General features: G+C 34.9%; 1 protein-coding gene across 2 annotated transcripts in view; it reads left to right on the top strand.

The window, feature by feature from the left end:
* Positions 1–17,788, top strand: part of LPCAT1 (lysophosphatidylcholine acyltransferase 1) — a 48,262-nt gene extending 30,474 nt beyond the window's left edge. For both annotated transcript variants that reach the window (XM_039329306.1, XM_039329307.1), the window contains 7 exons: positions 593–647; positions 3,748–3,830; positions 5,646–5,771; positions 6,459–6,612; positions 7,884–7,982; positions 14,096–14,234; positions 15,833–17,788. In XM_039329306.1, coding sequence (XP_039185240.1) covers positions 593–647; positions 3,748–3,830; positions 5,646–5,771; positions 6,459–6,612; positions 7,884–7,982; positions 14,096–14,234; positions 15,833–16,008 — 832 coding nt within the window. In that variant the 3' untranslated portion in view covers positions 16,009–17,788. The remainder of the gene's footprint in view (positions 1–592; positions 648–3,747; positions 3,831–5,645; positions 5,772–6,458; positions 6,613–7,883; positions 7,983–14,095; positions 14,235–15,832) is intronic.
* Positions 17,789–20,329: the final 2,541 nt, after the last annotated feature.

The raw sequence follows: 20,329 nt of genomic DNA, 5'->3' as shown, positions 1-20,329 counted from the left end.
CAAAGATTGAGGGAGTTTAAGGAGAGATGTTTTTATCTTTAATGGGAGAATGTTTAAAGATTTAAATTTATTTTTTTAATTTGGGACTAAAATGAAAGCACAACATTAGAATGGAATGCAGGGAAATAGACAAGATTGCCTAAGTCAGATATCAGAATACTTTTCCGCAAAGCTGCAGTAGCAGTCTATTCTAGTCATAATAAATTATTGGTAGTAATTTTCTCTCCAGCAACAGAACAGAGTCCAACATGGCTTTTCATGTGGTAAACCATGTAGTTTAGAAAACAGTTTCTCTAACATGCACCTCATGACATGCCTAACCTAAATCAGTAGCATTAAGTGCATGACAGTGCCTGTTGATGTATTTGCTAGGGTAGAAAGAAAGTAACCCAATAATGAGTCACAAAATGTACCAATCATGAGACATAAAAGAGCCCATAGATTTGAAAGGTCGTGAATTTTGTTTCAAAAATAGACAAAACAAAAACATTGGAACACTAGTTGTTTCAAGCTCAAACAATGTTAGTGTTAACAACAGAACCAATCATAGTATATGAATTTGTGAAATGACAAGATTTTTTCTTCTTCTAAGGTTGACGATTCTGTGGCTTACCTTATGTCAGTTTCATAATTTTGTGGAAATTGAGGTAAGTATAATAACACAAGTGTAAAATTAATCTGCACTTTACTGTATAAATATTAGAAGAGAGAAATACAAAACACACAACTTTCTTGTAGTAGTGTTCTTCCTGCATTTATGTGCAGTACAGCATCATAATGTTTATGACTTTTTTGTAAAGTAAGTATTTTTACTCAACCACAGACGTGTAATAAAATCAACCCAAATAATCAGATAAGAAACTGATCTATGGATGGGGTCAGAAACTGAAGAGTTTTGTTGGTAGGGATGAATTCCTACTTTAATAAAGTTAACAATATTTTAGCTAAGCCAAAGCTTTACATTTAACACTTGGCTTTCTTCTATCAGATTTTTCTGAGACATGTGACTTCTTCAATATCTAATAGAGTTATTTTCAAGGAATATTTTTTTCACGAAAATGAAGCAAAGAATTTTCCTGTCAAAATATAAAGCAACACACTTCTAAATACAAATTGTTCATACCTGCTTAGCATGTAATTTCGTTAATAACATTAAGATAGAACAAACTGAAACATCATGGTCTTATATATTATAAGTTAACATACTTCCCATGCTAATGAAATCTAAACCATATTCTTGGTAAAACGATGTATTTGTAACTAACATTATTGTCTATCTGCAGATAACTTTTTCATTAATGTCATTTTTTGTCATTACATGCTTAACTAAAGGAATTTTAATTATTCATTTATCCCTGAATTGTTTACAATTCTTAACACCAAAATATTAAAGTAGTAAATTTTATTTGACTTTCTTTTACTCCAATTTCATGATATGACTTAATCATTCTCAGAAAAAACAGTTGGTTTTGATTTTTTCTCAAAGAAAAATTCCTTATGTTTTACTTTATTAATTATTTTATCATGGTAGAGTCCCTACAACATGGAAATACTGTGTTTTTTTCTTTAGACTATACCTTTTAAAATAGTTAATTATTCTGTATTAAATATTTTCAGTTCATCACTAAATTCATAACAAATTACATTGTAATTTGAAGCAAATTAGTAATTTGTGGACTTTCTTTGTAGCTATTTCTTAGCATATGTGACAATTTAGACTATGATAGTAAAGTAGTGGAGATATTTTTCTGTGTCTCCAATGTATTTGCAAACATTCACTGGGGTTATTTCAGATGTCTATTATATTTTGAATCTGAGATAATAAGGGGAAAATCGCCATTCTAATTTTTAAAGAATATTGCTAAGGAAATTATTTTCAATTACTTCAACTTCGTCTCTATATTTTGGGTAGATATTGGAAAGGCAACGGAAGCAACCACTTAGCTAATTCTGATAAGTAAACTATTTGGAGGACAAGATGTTTAAAGGACTGAGGCCAGCAAATGTTTGATAACTTACATAACATTTCTGGCTGACAAGAGAAATGAGATTTGTAATAGCTTCTTTTGAAAAAAGGCTTTGTTCCATCCTTTCTAAAGTAATATTTTTGAGACCTTTGTCAAAGGAGTCCTCTTAAAGACTACTACTCAGCTAATTTCTCATCTTTGTTTATAAACAAGATCTTAGAATGAGTAGTGAAAGTGGTTGGTAGCTTTCTTGATTGTGATATTTTGGATGAAGTTTATCATTTGAAAGCTTTTCAATCTAAGTTCAGCTTAAGCAATAACAAAGTAATATTCTGAAATGTTTAACTGATACTGGATTTGAATCATTATTGCATGATATCTCTGGCCTTTATTGCTAACTTTTGTAAGAAGAAATGGAGAAAATATCCTTTAAATCACATTACTCTTGGCTTATGGAATTGCACAGGCTTCTGTATTGTTCCCTGCACTTTTTAATATGAAATAAGTGGAGAAGAAATCCAGAGATTTTTCTTCAAGTCCCATTAGTGAATGCCAAGAAAATTCTGAAAGTTTTGAAATATTGTTTGGAAATGGACAAATTAATTGAGCCTTAATCCCAAAGAAGTGGAGGCTTTATTGATCAATTTATAAACTAATTTTAAATTGGATTTTGCCTATTCTGGATGAATTTGTTCTACCTGTAGTGCAAGTGATTCACATCTAAACAGTGTTCTTAGATGCTGTATTGATCTTGAAGGATCAGACATGTCCCATAAAAGGGAGTTAAATTGATGAGTACATGAGAGAAGTTATTTTCTGTAGCAGTATCCAACTATGGATTTCCAGAGGGATATCAACTCTTACTGGCTTTAGATATGCAGAAACAGATTAGTTTGTCAGGGATTTGATACATGATAATATTGAGGGTAGAGGTTCATTCGTTAGTGTCAGTGTTCTGCTTATAAGGACTTCGTGTAGTCAGTGGGTCTTGTGATGGGGAGGTCATGTCAGGTGAAAGTCACGTCAGGTGAGGGTCTCATAGTGGGTCAGATGTGGGTCATGTCAGGTGAGGGTCATTGGGAGATGAAATGCTGGTTGGAGAGGTTGCATGGGTTGTTGGGTTGGAAGCCCTTATAAGCAAATGAACACAGACATCCCCTAAATTCTGCTGAAACTGTTACCTAGTCTGGTAACAAAATGTTCGGAAACCAGCCCACAAGCTTGGAGAACGAACCTCCACCCTCATCCTACACCCAAGTTACAGATATTTATCACTATCGCAAACATAAAAATATTATTTTGGCTTGCTTTTAGGGAATGTTTTGGGTTTTTGACTGTTTTATTACAATGTTTTATTTTTTTGTGTATCTTAAAGTGGTATTCTGTACCCACAGGCAGGAAAGAAATTCATTTCACATCTGAGTGCTCTTTTAAATAAAAGGGTTTTCCCAGTTTAAAGGCTTGAATGATGGGGAAAGTAGAATTAACTATAGTGACAGGAAATCTTAGTACAAAGATAGAGACATAATTTGAGCAAAAATAGTCATTTGCTTTCTGAAGGGTTACATTTGTTCTTAGAACATGCTAATAGAGGAAATGAAAACCAAATACTTGTCATTCTGGTATTTCTTTTCAGTGATGACTATTCAGGCTTCAGGTTGTTAGATTTTTTTTTTTAAATGCTTGTTCCCATAACATTTCTTGATCTTCAAAACACAATTATTATATGTTTGTATAATGTGATAATGACTTGCATTAATATTTATTTTCCTGTGTATAGTTCCTACCTGTGTACATACCTTCAGAAGAGGAAAAGAAAAACCCATCTTTATATGCGAACAATGTGAGGCGTTTAATGGCAGAGTGAGTAAACTAAGGTTTCAAATAGCACAATGACTGCATAGTTTCAAATAGTAGGAACATTTTTAATTATATATGAAATATTGTAAGAAAAATATTTTTTTTCTGTGCCATGATGTCAAAAGATAGAGAAAATATTAGTGGTAGGAAATAATTACAGCTGTGTTTCAAACAAAGAAAAACAAATTGGAAACATTGCAGAGGCAACCAAAGACCTAACTAAATATTTGCATGCTTGTAACAGAGAGAAGAAATATGGGTAATTATGCTGTATTAATAAAATTAAGTGGTTGTGAAAAACTGCAGCTAAGATTTTATTTCCCCCATAGTGTCAGAGTTCTTATTGTGAACGCCACCTGTTTCATTGACAGTTTATATTTCATGTAAAAATCAGGTTCAAACTAGAAGCTGAGAAGAAGGCTGACAAAGGAAGTCCTATAAAAAGGGGTGCTCCTCAAGCACATATCTAGGAGTAAAATGTTTTTATAGTACTAATTCAAAAACATTTTACTAGATAATACATTAAGAGCAAAACTGTCCAAATATTGCACAGTAGTTTTTTTCAGTAATGGAAATGTCAGAATCTTTGATCCCTATCGAAGACAATATATTTTAATAGTTGAGCATGAGATTTTTTTTTAGAAATGAAAATTAGCACTGCAAAGATTTCTATTCAAGAGAAAATAGAAACTGTACATCATGAGCCATGGTGGTGCAGTGGTTAGAATGCAGTATTGCAGGCTGACTCTACCCACAGCCAGGAGTTTGATCCTGACCTGCTCAAGGTTGCTTCAGCCTTCCATTCTTCCGAAATTGGTAAAATGAGGACCCAGATTGTTGGGAACAATTTGCTGACATTGTAAATCGCTCAGATAGTGCTATATGGCACTGTGGAGCAGTATATAAATCTAAGTGCTATTACTATCATGCATACTGAAAAAGAGTTCCGTGGATTACAGCTACTTTATAAAATTGCTATTTTATATGTAAATTCTTCCTTTTAACAAACACATCAGTTGTAGCAAGACCTGTGCCTTCTAGAACCCGAGAATATTTTACTGTCAAATCTCACTTGCAGTGGATTTAGTTTCAATCTGTTAATCCTTATCCATCTGATTATAGTTTCCAAGTACTGTCTGAGAATAGATACATCACCCGAGTGTTTGATAAATATAGAAATGAGTGTTGTCACATGCTTCAGGACACTTATCTGTTAACTACCTTTGTGGGTAAACTAATATACTTTAAGAAGTCACCAAGATCTTGCAATGGGGAAATGGTTTTACAATACTCGTTGCGTGGATTTGCTGAGATCAGAAAACCAAGCTGCCAAATCCTGACTCAGGTGTTAAATTGGAATAGTCCCACTATTGAATCCTGTGGAAATTTACACTATGTAGGGTGCTGAGTAACCATTTCTTGGATCTCATTGGACAAAAAAGACTGAAATTACAAAATAACCAAATATGGTAACCTACTGTGCTGCAGTTATAAATTAAGGTGCAATTTGGAGATTGCAAGAAATGAATATGTTAAATAGGATTGGGTTATAGTCTCTTCAATGCAAATCCAACATAGTATTCTCAATTCATTACCACTGCTTCAATTCTTAGCTTTCACTTCTAATATCCAAAAGGTTTGTAAAACAAGAAAACTTCTCTCACCAGTACCCCCATGCCATGCCATGCCATGCCGTGATTGAACTTTTGAACTGTGCATCAAATAGATGCTTTATGAAATTGTGTGTGTGTGTGTGTGTGTATGCATGTATGTATATGTTTATATATGTATACATGTACATATTTTTGTCTATTTAAGGGCTTTAGGAATTTCAGTAACAGACTATACTTTTGAAGATTGCCAGCTGGCTTTGGCTGAAGGACAACTCCATCTCTCATCAAATACCTGTCTCTTAGAATTTGCAAAACTTGTAAGAAATCTTGGGTAAGTAAATTATCAATACATAATAAAACACATTTTTAACCTTTGTAATATTTTTCAGAATTGTGTGACAAACTGATTATAAAATGCATGTCACTGCTTTTCTGAGCCTGATTCAGATAGAAATGAAATACCACTTATTTTCTTCATGTTCTTAGATGTAAAAAAAATGTAATTTTAAATGTGATTTGAAAAAAAATGGCAGATTTAGTATATTATTACAGAGATTTTATATATCTGTATACACTTACTATAAACATAAGAATTTATGCTTGCTGGAATAAAATTATTTTCTCTACTAAAAGTATTTAATTTTTTTTTACAAAGTGAGAGTTCTGTTGAAATATACTTTAATTTTTTTATACAATTCAGGATACAGAATTTGTAAGGCACTTCCATTGAGAACAAAATATGTAGAGGAGTATTGCAGGAAGAAAAGATATACAGTATAAAGATTTCAGCCTTGATCTAGTATTTTGTAAAAGAGAATATAAATTGCCCAGTTGAAAATAAATTTTAACTGAAATCAGAGGTTTTTTTCCTAAACAATTTCAATTGAAACTGAGTTTTCATTTTTATGGGTTTTTAGGCTAGTATAAAGAATAGAGAGGAGTCCTCTTTTTTTTTTTTTTTTTTGGGCTTAAACAATTATTTTCAAAAAGTAATATTTTGTTTTCTTACCATTTTAAGGTTAAAGCCAGAAAAACTTGAAAAAGAATTTGATGCATACTCAGAAAGAGCTAGGAAATTGAAAAACAAAAAAGTTACTCTCAAGGAATTTGCAGAGTATTTGGAAATCCAAGTTTCAGATATGTTAGGAAACATGTTTGCACTTTTTGAAGAGGTAAGAATTCATTATGACCAGAAATACAATGCCAAAGTTATTGTATGGTAGAAAATGTTACTGTGAGTAAAATCAACTTCTTTCCATGTGCTAAAAGAAATTGCTGGAGGAGGAAATAGCTTTGCCTTGCCACGGCACATAAAAACAATTTGTCACCCTTGATCATTTTATCCACGTCCTGGAAGCCATGCCAATTTTTCCACAATGTTCAGCTGATCAACAATCAGTTTATTAATAGAGAATAAGTTTATTGTTACTAACAGCAGTTAGAAATAGCAATAGCACTTAGACTTATATACCACTTCACAGTACTTTACAGCCCTCTCTTAAGCTGTTTACAGAGTCAGCCTATTAGCTATCCTCTTCCTTCAGTGGCAAGATTGAAGCCTTTTCCTCCTGATCTGTTTAGTTAATGTGTGAGAATGAATGTGCAGATAGACCTTGGCTTATGGCCACAGTGGCGCCCAGGATTCTGGTCATGAGCTGTTGCATTTGTAAGTCAAAGGACCACATGACTGGACTTGATTTTACAACCAATTTTTATGATGGTCATAAAGCACAATATTAAGGTTGTAAAGTGAAGTACCTAGTCATTAAGTGAATCCACCATACACAAGGGGCGTTTTTTTTGCCATTTTCTGCTGGAAGCAACAAAAACATTGCAAATCACTGCAACCAGTTATAAATAACAAACACCCGATACACAGTTGTGTAATTATGGGGAGGTGCAGCAATTGTAAGTTTGAAGATGAGTTGTAAATAGCCTTTTTAAAGCCCAGTGTAACTTCAAACAGTTGTTAAGCGATTAGTTGTAAGTTGAGGACTCCCTATACATGCCTATGAGAGAAAGTGTATTTGGAAACTGGAAATGGCTATGGGTATGAGAAGATCTCACCTACTAGTCCTGTTACATATATTTTCTGGAGAAAATTTCATCTTTCCACTACAAAATTTTTCACTCTGCAGTAAAAAAAATTGCACAGATATGCTAATCAAATTGCCTATATTTATTTATACAATCACATCTTTAGAGGGTAAGTTGCTGAAAAACGAAACTATAAATAAATAAATACACTCATCAAACTTTCCAAGTCCCATTGTGATAAAGAAAATGGAAATTTACATAGATTTTCAGAAATTCTCAAGGATTTGCTCCCATTTAAATAGCAGTGGTATTAATCCCAGTTTTAGAAAATTTGTGTCTGTAAGTGCAGAAATTTCATATATTCTCTAGATACGAATTTCTGCATGTACCTTTATTTTTTCAACAGAAGGAAGATGGCCTTATTGACATACGAGAATATGTAACCGCTTTGTCAGTAGTCTGTAGACCTTCTAAAACATTGCAAACAATGCAGTTGGCTTTTAAGGCAAGTAACAGTTTTTATTTAAAATGCTTAATTAAAGGCTACTTAAAATCCAAGTTATTTTTTCAACATAGGTAGACATTAGATCACATACTGTATCATTCTATCTAGAACTCACTACCTACTACAACTGTTCTTAAATGTTACCATATGCTAAAAATCATAGCAGCAATCTGGATTGTAGAAACATGATGGCATTTTTGTCTGTGCAAGCAAAATGAGAAGGGATGGGGGGTTTTTTGGTTTGCATGACAACATGGCTTTGTATCTGGACAGGCCTTCAGTCCACAATATTTTAAAGCTGAGCTTTGGGGCAGAATTGTGCTCCCTAATGTGCAGATCTGTATCAAGAGACATATCAAACAAATTGGTTCCATTTTTTTGTCTCCAAACAGCACACAATAAGAAATAATCCCCATCTCTATTTCCTTTTGGCCATTGTTGATCACATTTCCCTGTTTATTGGTTTTGATCTTGTTGTATTTCTCTTTTTCTTTCTACTATCATTGCATCTCTTTTTTCCTAACATTTTTACTTTAATACAGTATATGTTGCCAAAGTTCTCTTAGCCAATGGCCTCAAGTCCCATCTTTTGAGAGGGGGGGGGAGTATACATACATTGTAAAAGTAAGCTTCCTACTATACATTCTTTGTGCCATCTCCATTGACTTTTGTGTTTATAGGTAGAGCTGCACTTCTTAAAGTTTTATAGATCACAATGTATACTATTACTCTAATAAAACTATACTTTCAGGCTGATCTAGCAGTGCTAGTTCCAGATGCTTCCTTGCTGAACTCGAGCATGAGTACTTTTGCTGTATTGCTGATGGAAGTAACATTGATATTCTATTGCACTACATCGCCTCTCTCTCACTCCAAGCCAAATACACTGGCAGTGCCAGTGACTTCTGGAGAGCTCTTGACACCAGGGAAATAAATCAGTTACGGGAATTTAAACACTCTGCTGATATTGTGGAGGTTTGAATGCATTATATGTCTTAAATAATTCAAAATTTTGATTCACCAAATTGCTTGACTGTAACAGATCAACCAATTTTGACCTCTGTTCCTTCTTATTCAGCTCCAGTGACTTTGAAATTCCCAACTCCGTCACCATACTTTTAAAGGCTCCCCGTTCTTGATCTTCAGGTGTGATTCTGTAGATCTTTAACAAAACCTGATGGTTCCTTCTCTGAGTCCAAGTCAACTTCATTGCAATTATTGTTTGAATATGCATAGTGCTACCATTTCCTAGTTGGAAGTTTCCACATACTCCATGTATCAACCAATATCAACACTTCCTTTAGGATTCATAGTATTCACATAGATCCTGTCCTCTTCATACCTAGACTCTCTTTGGTTCCACTCTTCATGGCCATATGTTCTGTATTCAGTTATCCATATTGATCACTAATACCTTCTCAGGCTTACCCATAAATCTCAAGTTTCTACAGTTTCCAAATGCTAATTTGAATAACCGTTGTAGTGCTTCTATCTGTCCCATTGGCTCCCTTCCCTCAAGATTGTTGTTCCTTCCTTCAAATTGTATCTATAGTTACTGTTTTTATACCTTAGCCATGGATTCAGCTCTTTTTTTCATTTCCATTGGCTCGTTGCTGTTCTGGAGCTCCTGCTTTAATTTCTGTGCTTCCAGTGCTTTGCAGCCCCATTAACTGGGATATTGGCTCATAATCTGTAGTACTTTACATCTCTGAATTGCCTTCTCTGTATCTCCTGAGTTTCTGTTTACTTTATTTTCATATTTTGAGAAATATATTTTGGCATTCTCCTTATTCTTTGTTTACCTGGCAGACTACCACTGTTCTCTTGGTAGATGTTCACTTTTGAATTTGATTATCTCAGAAATCAAGTAATTTGTGCAGTAGAGATGTCACATAGTGTCGTATAACTACTCATGGAACTGTACTGTGAACCAGCTATTTTTTCTGAGTGGTTTTCAGGCCACATAAAACACAATGCAATAGTCTAAATGAGAAGTGACTATAAGCAGTTCAGAAAAAGACAAAAATGTCATAAAAGAGGAATCTGTGCAAAAGCCCTCCTGGTCCCGACTGCCACTTGATCATCAAAGAAGACTCATAAATCCAGGAGGAAGCTCAAATTTATACTTATTCCATCCAAAAACTGTCACCACATCAAAAACTAAAAATGGTAAATTTCCAGACATGGCTGATCCATGAATCCAAAGCTAGTGCACAGGGCTTTGCTCGATACTTTTGTGAAATACAAAGCATTTTGTTGTTTTTTGTCTAATAATGAATCCTGAGCAGGATTGCCAGTTTCCCCATGGTATTTATTACTCTGGCTTTCTCAGTTAGCTCACCTACTTCTTTCTCCCATATTCATAATCTATTCTGTCAGAGCAGCTTTATATCTGAAGGCCTTTTGTCAGGAAATATGCTTCTATAACACATCTGCTAGGGTGCTTGATGTACCCATCCACTTGCTTTATCAATACAGCTCTCTCTTTCCATCTGATTCTTGTTATAGTCCATTATTTTACATGATGCTGTATCACAACCAAAACTGAGATGTTTAACAGACCTGGAGCAGATATGCATTGTTCTGTCAATATTACAGAACAAACGTCTGCATGAGTAGAAGCCAACAGAATCCAGTTAATAGGTATGCTACCTATCGTTTGTATGTCTGCATTAAATATGCATTAAATAAATGTAGTATCAAGTGGTATATATGAATTGATGTCATACATGCAATGCCACACAGATAATTCTTCATATTATACTTTGCTAGTTGATAACTTTTGTGAGAGACACTTACAGAGTAGCTGAGATAAATAAGGAACATAAACACAACATTTATTAAGTTATGTTATACTTTCAACTGTGAGTCATTTCAAAAATGTTCATCTGCTCTTACATGAATTTCCTCTTACATCCTTACTTCCTCTTAGTTTTTTGTTGTAAGAACTTACAACTTACAGGTAATTGTAAGGATTTAAAAATTAAAAGATTGTCCTCAATTTACAATTGGTCATTTAGCAACCAAAGATATGACATAAATCCCTCCCCTAAAAATATGATCTAGACAGATCCCCCCCCCACAATAAAAATATGATCCAGCCCCGAAATTACATCTGGAGCTGAACCTCTGCAGTTGTTCATTTTTACAAAAACAGAGACATTGCAATGCATGCCCTGGCTAGTTGCCCTCCATTCTATCTCACCAGGTCCCAACAGGCACTGGGCCTGCTTTGTACCCCAACTGGGTTCCACATACACCTCCCCACCCCACATCACCAATTGCTCACTTTTGAAGATCTCCATTACTGAGGAGGTCTGAGTAGAGAAGGACGACAGTCTGCTGCGCTATTGGGCCACATGGCACAGCCACTCATGTGGCCATCTTTTTCTAAGTGAAAAATAATGCTCTTGGTTTTATTTTCCTCAGTAAAAGGACCCCAAGGGGTAGGAATCAGGGCATGTGCTATCTCAGGGGGCAGGGGGAGGCCTTGAGAGCCCAAGGTAGGTGGACTTGTGCTTATACTATGCCCCCCAGGCTCTCCCACAACCTGAGGTACTTCATGGTGCACTTAATGACATGCATTTGTTTAATGAATGCATTGGGGAGAGCAGAGATGGGGGGCTATTAAAGGAAGCAGTTCACTTAACTGCCCTCCCAATTTCCAACCATAATGGGCAGGCTCCATTACAGTCAGAACTTGAGGACTACCTGTATTGTGACTTACTACTGTCTATACAAAACAAGACTCTGGATTCTTTCAGTTAATACTGTGGATTTTTGCTCCATCTTTTTTTCTGTCTTCATTGATAGCAATCTAGCCTAACTTCCTGTCATTTTGAAAATATGTTTCCAATACCTCCTTAAAAGAGAGGATTATTTTGCATTTTGGCTCAATACTTTTGAGATTCTCCTGATCTCCCTTTTCTGCATAATCCATGACACACACTTGTGGAACAGTAGACAAGGTGTGTCTCTATTGTTCAAGCCTTTAAGCATTAGAGCATTTACTCTAATGGAACAGAAGGCTCTTGGTGATTTTGCATAAGCTAGCTCTGGCCTCTGCCTATGTTTAGTTACATCATAGAAGTTAAGCGTAGTTGTTCTGAAGGCAGAATCAACAATGCAACGATTTCCTCTTTTTTTCTTGAGTATGTAACTAAGGCGCAATTTCCTGATTGCTTCATTCATCTATATACTACTAAAACACTTATTACCATAATCTTCAACTGGGTGAAACAATGTATCACAGGACAATGATTTTTGAACCAAGGGTACTTCAAATGAGCTAACTTACAGAATGTGCCCAAAATCTGGGACATATAACTCCCGAGGGAATGAAATTTGGGAAAGTTCTGGTTGCTTCAGTGTTGCTGGGTTGCAGTTGCAGCCATGCGATGCTCATTTGGAAAATATTGTGACAGTCTCCAGCTGCTCTTGCAGTCCCTCGCTTCCTCCTCAACCTAGTGGCAGCCACTTACCTGCCTGTTGGGAAGGGAATGCTTGAGAAGGATCCTGTAGTCTAGTCTGATGCTACACGAAGAACTAATGCAGATTTGGACTAACAATTGCCAGTTTCTATTCCATCAGTCTAGATACTTCATGCCTATCTACAGAAAGCATGAAACGTGATACAAAGGGATGACTCCCTAGTATTCTGTCAATAGTACCAGCACATCCCTTGGGACAAGGTTGCATGATCAGTAAAAAGCTATTGATGCAAGCCTTCCATCAGAAACTACAGCAAAGCAGTAAGTTTGTGCAGTGGGTACCATCGTACCCACTGTACCTCCAAGTCTGCTTCTTCCATGGTTGTGCATTGTCACACTTGGTTACAAACTTCAGATTACGTTTACCAGCATCTCCTCCAGGAGCCTTAAAGGAGCAACATTTGGGTGACATTTAATATTGCGTTAGCTTTAGTATGTTTAGGTAGTATAGTTCTTAATTGTACTGTCTTAAGCAGTACCTGCAATATGAAGACATCTAATAAATTATTAAATAACTGGTTCTCAATCTACAGAGAAATTTATAAACATTCTCAATTCCAGAGAGCAAAGAAAGTGCATATTTGCACTTAAAATAATTAGACAGTTTACATTGACTGGTAGGAAAAAAAATCACACCATCTTGGGGCAGAAGGAACTTGTGTACTTGGAAATGAAGTGAGGCTTTATAGTTTTCATGTGGTAAGCTTAATAGTTTAATTCATGTCTCATGATTAGTAATAAATATGGTTCTTTTCTGGAACATCAAATAATAGGTGTTTCAAGGCAGTCAAGTCCAACCTTGCCAAACTAGGCTTCTCGTCAGCCTCAGTTCTCAAATTGGACTATGACCAAGCAAAACAAACCTTGCATCAAAGGATAGAGGACATCGACAGGCAAGTGGACTTAGATATAGCTCCGCTGTTTCTGGCTGCAGACTCTCTTAGATATGTGGTTACATCTGCCAGGTATCTTAGTCAGTTGGAGTCAGTAAACCACCAGAAAGCATTCTTGCTTGCATGGTGCTATGCGTTTCCATCAGCTGTCCTGTACGGCAAGTACAAAAAGACACCATTGTCTGAAAGATTCTGCTCCTGTGGCTCAGAAGAGGTGGAGACCATTGGACACATACTCCTTCGATGTTCCTTCTACAGAGCCATTTGGAAAAACCATATCCTCTCCACAATTGATAGATATCCTGGTCGTTTGGAAAATATCTATCTCCAGTGGCTGCTTAAGGATGAGCAGGCAGAGACCAGATTCTGTGCAGCAGCACTGGGGATTCACCAGAAACATAAAATAATCATTTTCGATCTTTTTAACAATCTTTTAAAATTGATTTTATTACGTGTTTTATCCAGTTTTAGACTATACTTATTGTATTTTTAGTGTCAGGTCAGTATAATTCAGTTTTCTGAAGATAGCTTGTTTTTGATATACTGCCTGTAAAACTAGGCAGACCTTGGTCGCCCATGGATTGCATCATTGATTGTGATGTATTGCTATGGCCTCTTGTGATGGTTCTGTCTAGTTTTGTTTTATTTGGATGTTTGATTTATATGTGCCCTTTGGCTGTAATAATAATATAAATAAAATAAATAAATAATAGGTGTCCATATTTTACAGATGTATCAAACAGAAACTGGTGGTATAACAGAACAAGATTTAACTTCCATTCTGAAGAGCGTCATGGGTGTTCCAGACCTTAATGTGTCAAATCTATTTAAAGCTATAGATGATAAAGAAAAAGGGGAAATTGCATATGGTAAGTCTACAAAACAATTTCCATAGATTTTTGTAAAAGAAAATCAGACGGGGCATCTGAAAATGAACCCTGTCCAAACCAAGGAGACAATACCTCCATCAAAGCAGGCAAGGCAATTTGAAGATGTTAGCTAGTCAGATAGCAACAAGAACTCTACAGTTGAGCCCTGAACTGAATCTATACTCTTCTAGCGGTACCTGAATAGATATTGAGGCTCAATGCTAGAACCAGAAAGGGAAGGAACAACTTCAAAGCTACTGCATTTGCTTGTTTGTTTGTATAGACTATGGCTTGCTTATTTATGTCCATGCCACACCTGTAAATAAATAGATAGCATACAAAATATACTGCACTGCATGCTGTTTGGTGTTATTCATTCATATTGAAGCCTTACTAGATTTTGACTGATTTTAAAAGATGGAATGCAACTACTTTGCAGTGTTACCCATTGCTTTTAATAGCCCACATTCCATATCAATGAAATAAAGAGGTGTTCTTGAGAGAGAATCATTTATGGCAGTCCTACAATGTAATCTGCAATTAATATTGCAAAACCAGTACTGTGACTCCTGGTCAGTCCTGCTACCACATTTCCTAAGTTGCTCTATATCTTCCTTAGTTGCAAGTTCTTTTAGTCCCTGCTAAAACAATTAACATATATCCATGCTTCTTAGACACTAGTTTCTTATATGGGCTATACAGAAATCTATACTATTTATACAAAAATCAAGAAACTACCCTAGTCTTTAATTTAGTATAGAAAAAGTACATACTATTTATTTTTTCTTAAATAAAATATTTTAATTTCTTTTGCCACTTCTTTTACCTTCTCTCTGATTTTGAAAATTACCCTTAAGGTTGATAGGGGTGATATGCATAAATTGGTATTTTGAATTGCATTCTAAGGAGTTCTGAGGCATCTTGGGATTTCTTGCTAGAAAGATATGCAACAGTGAATAAATATCATTGCTGAACGTTTGTTCATAATTTTTTCACATTTTTTCTGCAGCATGCAATTATGGAAATATAATGTAATCTTAGGATGCATACTCTAACTTGAGATAGGGAGTGATCGTCCGAGAAGAGAAAAATTGAAATCTTATAAGCAATAGAAATGATAATCGCCTTTGATGAAAGATAAGGCTGTTTCTGTATGTATCTTTTTGGAGGGTATTGTGGATCAAGAGAAGCAATGTACAACATGGAAAACAAAAATAATTTCAAAAGCACTCTTACACTATTGTTCTTTAACTTTGATTCTTATAGAGTGATGATAATGATGTCTGCAAGGCCCTGTTATACACTGTACAATGTATTACTCCAAATATTCTACAATTCTAAATAATTATTAAGTTAACAACTCCAGCTTAAACATGTTCCCTAAAGTTAGATAAACCATCACTTAGCCATGCTTAGGGAAAACCTACTGAAATCAGCTCAACTTAGTTTCCATTGATTTCAGAAGACTTAAAGCATAACTAAATTTTCATTCAGCTAATTATACACAGTACTTTTAATGTGACTTAAAATGCAGAAAAAAACCTACTTATGATTGTAATTAAAATGATTGTTGAAACTGTCTTTTTTTCCATTTCTAGATGATTTCCATTATTTTACTGAAACATTCCCAAACTTTGCTGAAGAGTACCTATATCCTGATCAAGTGGAATCTAAACATTATTTGGAAACTCCTGCTCCTAATGGCTTCTGTGCAGATTTCAGCCCAGAAATTACTGAAAATAGAAGAAATTCCCTACAGAAAAAAATGAATTAATATTAATAATTTTGTCATCCTCTTGTGGTGAGGGGAGTATGTCCTATCTGGGGCTTTTCATAGTCACACAGCTATATAACCTGAAGTATGTGAGAAGGCTGTATGTGTGGATGTGTGAAAAGGAAAGAAAGGTGTGTATGAATATTTTACTGCATTAATGAGCATCTTTGGCTTCCTATTGGAAAGATCACTTTTTCCATCAGCAACTTGGAAAGTAAAGAATGTAAACAAACTTTAATTTGTATACTTAAAAACAAGATGCTTGCATATTTATATTCATTGTTTGAGTTCATGTACAAACTGTCCTACCAAGTGTGCATGTGAAAAAAAAATACTGTAGCTCCTATGGTGTCAAGTGCACTTCGGTGATTAGTGTTATCCCTATTTAGGGAATTCTTTGTGGGCCAGATTCTGCTTTCCTTTTTTACAAGGCAACATTGACTGCTACTGTCAATGGCCTTCAGAGCAAGATAAGCTCAGTTTCACCTTTTTCATTGTAATCTAGTAGGTAGGTAGCTAAAGAGGAAAAAAGTATGCAAAAATTGTTTTTATTGTGTTTCCTTGTAGGATGGCCTCTTTTGAACTTTTCAATCCATCTTGATCTCAAAAAGAACAAGGGAAGTTGTCAGGATTGTGTGCATTTTGTGCTAAAACCCCAGATTTTAGCACAGAAACACAGATTTTATACTTTAGAAAAGCTGAATTCCAAAGTCTGTCTCAATCTTATGAATTGGTTATATTTCTGCATTTCATGTTAATTGGCTCATGGATAAAAGAAGGTGAACAAAGGCGAAAAAAATGGATGCAGACCTAAGAAACACTGCCTCTGACAATTGGAAATTCAGACCGTTCTCCTCAGCCTTAAGATCTAGAAACATGCCTTTTTAAAGTTTAAAATTCTCAGGATAGCAAAATCTGCACTTAAATTAGAATTTCTATATTTCTGGGTGGGTCATGGAATACACACAGCCTTGCTATTTCCCTGTCTTCTCTGTCACTGCTGCATTTGCATGTTCTGGGCAATGATAATTAAACAAGGGTCATTTAAAAAGCAGTTTTAATGGCTTTTTGCACAGAATGAAATTTTGTATTAGATTGAACAGGCATAAAATAAACTTGCTCTATTATAATTTCTTAATATTCATCATATGGCTTCTTACAGGTCACCAGTTTTAGCTATATAATTTTGAGTGAAAGTATATATTTTTTTGGTACTATATTTGTTTTTTTTTATATAATTCCTGACTTTGTAACTACTTTTCATTGAAAAATTGCAGGTTTGCAAAAAAAAATTTAATACAGCTATTCTAGAAATGAATTTCAGTCTCAAAATGGAAGTGTGATAAGGTCAGAATGGGCTTGTTTCAGAGTCAGAGCAACTGTTTCAAACTCAGAATAGAGTTTTAAGCTAAAAAGATTTCAAATTCAAGTTAACTTTGCACTCGATACCTCTAGTGAAAACCTAGTGTCCTGGTTATCACAAGACATAATGTTAGTGCTGTTTACTACACCTTTACATAAAAATTGGCTTACTGGCTAATTACCTTTTGTATATGAATCTTTTTCCTTCCATAACCAATAGGATTATATAATTTTGAGTAACTTCAGATTATACATATTTCTTTTTAATGTGATCATATGTTTATTAAATCCTGAAAAATACATATACATTGCTTTCATCTAGTCTTAAAAAAACTTTATAAAATTTTTCTTTCCCTCTTAATCTAGTCCAGTGTTTCTCAACCTGTGGGTCGGGACCCCATTTGGGGTTGAACGACCATTTCACGGGTGTCGCCAAACAAGGCTGTCCGCCATTTTTCCCTTTTTTTTGGCCACGCCCCTGGCACCCGGTGATGTATAAGTGGTTGGGGTCACCACAACATGGGGAACTGTATTATGGGGTTGCGGCATTAGAAAGGTTGAGAACCACTGATCTAGTCCATGGGATATACTTACCACTATTTATTCTTCCCACTAATTCAGTTTATTTCCCAAGAATTCAATCACAATTTTACCAAGGCAATTCTCTAATTTATCAGCCGCACAGTACTTTGCCTCTACTCTGGATGCTGCCATTTTTGCCTCTGGATGCTTACGTTATAAATGGCTATTCTGTAAATGTACATCCACAAAAACATTTTAATGGAAGTGTTTAATTTGGTGAAATGACTAAATTTAGATTTTAATATAATTATAGACCAATTGAATTATAGACCAATTATAGACCAATATACAGTATATCTCACACATAGATAAAGAAGAATAATTTTTTTTATAAAAAATAATTCTGTTTTGAGACATGTTTTATTACAGCTCTTCTGCAGTGTGGTGCCTGCAAGTTGACATTGCACATAGAATGTATACACAGAAAGCTCTATAATTTTTAAGTCCTAGTGGTTAGAAGTATCTTCTGTGTCCTTGACCTTTCCATTTTGTAGCCATAGAAACCATATGAGATGCTCTTTTTTCAGAATTCAAAAGCAGCTCTTTCTTTCTAAGTAACTAAACAACATTCTAAAGAAGTGAGATTGCTGGTTTATTTACATGCCTGTTCTGCTTATAATATTCTATTAATTGACATAAAGATAATACTGCCTCTCTTAAATCTGAATATCTGTGCAAAGAGCTTTTTTGAACCTTGTAAGATAGTGTATTTCAAGATTGGGACCAAAGATTTTTTTTTCCTTTTAGGTTGATAGAGCTGCTGTGATCACTTCAGGCTTTCTACTTTTAGTGGGAGCAGCTTTTGATAGATTTTAGACTGTGGGATAATGACTATATTAATATAGAGTCCTACTGTGCAAGTAATTGCCACAACATTTTTATATTTCCTGCTATCATTTCTATGTTAAAGTAGGGGTGGCTTGTTTTCATAATGTTTCAAAACATAAAGGTTTTTACATATAGTAGCAGGAATGGATCTCTTGCTATCAAGTTGCTTTTATTTTACTAGTAATGCTCTTTTTGAAGAGCATATGGAGAACAAGGTTTTTAAAAAACCAACTCCTCAGAGATTTTCAAAGCTGAAATCTATTTAGAATTTGAAATAAATAATATCTTCTATTTTAAAATTATTTGGGTAAGATGGGATAAGGATAATGCAGATGAAGGCTATGTTCAATAGTATTACTATGGACTTAGCCACAGAATGATGCTTATCCTTTTGTTTTACCCACTTTTCCAAATTAGATATACAGTTTTGTGATGATATGATTGTTTGCATAAATGATTCTTAGCTGAAGTAATCTAATACATCTATAAATCTGGTTCCCCTTTCCTCCTGTTCAGTAAGTTAAACTAGATTCTGCAAAGTGCTGTTTTTTTCTCAAAACCAGAATACCATTCATCTTGAAAATAGCAGTAATTCATTATTCTCAAACATTTCTTCTAATAGTAAATATATTGTTGATTCTTAACTTGCCAAAGCACAGTGATCCAATTTTTTAAAAAAGGAAAGAGGACGATAAAGAAATACTGTGGTATAGATTAATGTTGTTAGGTGGGGCAAATAAGACAGAATTATTGTCTTATAATTGGGCATAGTTAGCTAACCTATAAGATAGGAACCCATAACATAACATTGTGAAAGGCCTAATTTGTAATTCACAAAGGCCACCACAATTGTCACCGGTATTACTTCCTTATATATAAGAAAGAATTCTACCATAGCATAGTTGAATAGGAAATGCAGCCCCTTTCAGAGTTAGGAACTTTTCAGAATCAATGGGAAGGCATTATGTAGGAAAGTTTTGGTAAAGGAATTTCCAAGAGAGCTACGAAGTTTATCAGTTTATTATATATCGAAAGAATCAGATTCCACCATAGGAAAACAAAAAGCCTCATAGGAAGGATATTCACTTGCTAAATTTTGTATTATTATTATTGTTTCTCTATTTTACCAAATGCCTTGGAAAAACAAAAAATATGCCAAGGTCCAGGACATGTATCAGCTCAATTAACTATCTGAAGAGAAATTCAGAGAAGAACTATCATCTGCTTCAGAATCAACTAACAGTGAGCTATACATCAGGGTTGCATTCTGTTTCCTCCTCCCCTTGATTCCTATTAAGTCACAGAAAGCTTCCCACCATATGAGATGTTTTATTGCATTCTCTTTTATAGGAAATATCAAGCTTCTATTGAATTGCTTCTTATAACAGAGGAATTGCTCACTAGATTGACAAAGCCTTCCCAAAAACCTGCCCCACTCAAGACTGAGCAGGACAAAACTAGGAGGGGGAAAAAAATCAGCACTGTAGAGTTTCCACCTTGAATTCTTCTCCATGCCTGCTTTCTCCATTTTCTCCTTCTACCATTGCTA

The sequence above is a fragment of the Crotalus tigris genome, unplaced genomic scaffold (genome assembly GCF_016545835.1).
Source record: "Crotalus tigris isolate CLP2741 ecotype Arizona unplaced genomic scaffold, ASM1654583v1 scf7180000024391.5723578, whole genome shotgun sequence".
Lineage (NCBI taxonomy): Eukaryota > Metazoa > Chordata > Lepidosauria > Squamata > Viperidae > Crotalus > Crotalus tigris.
This window is presented reverse-complemented; position numbering and strand designations above follow the sequence as displayed.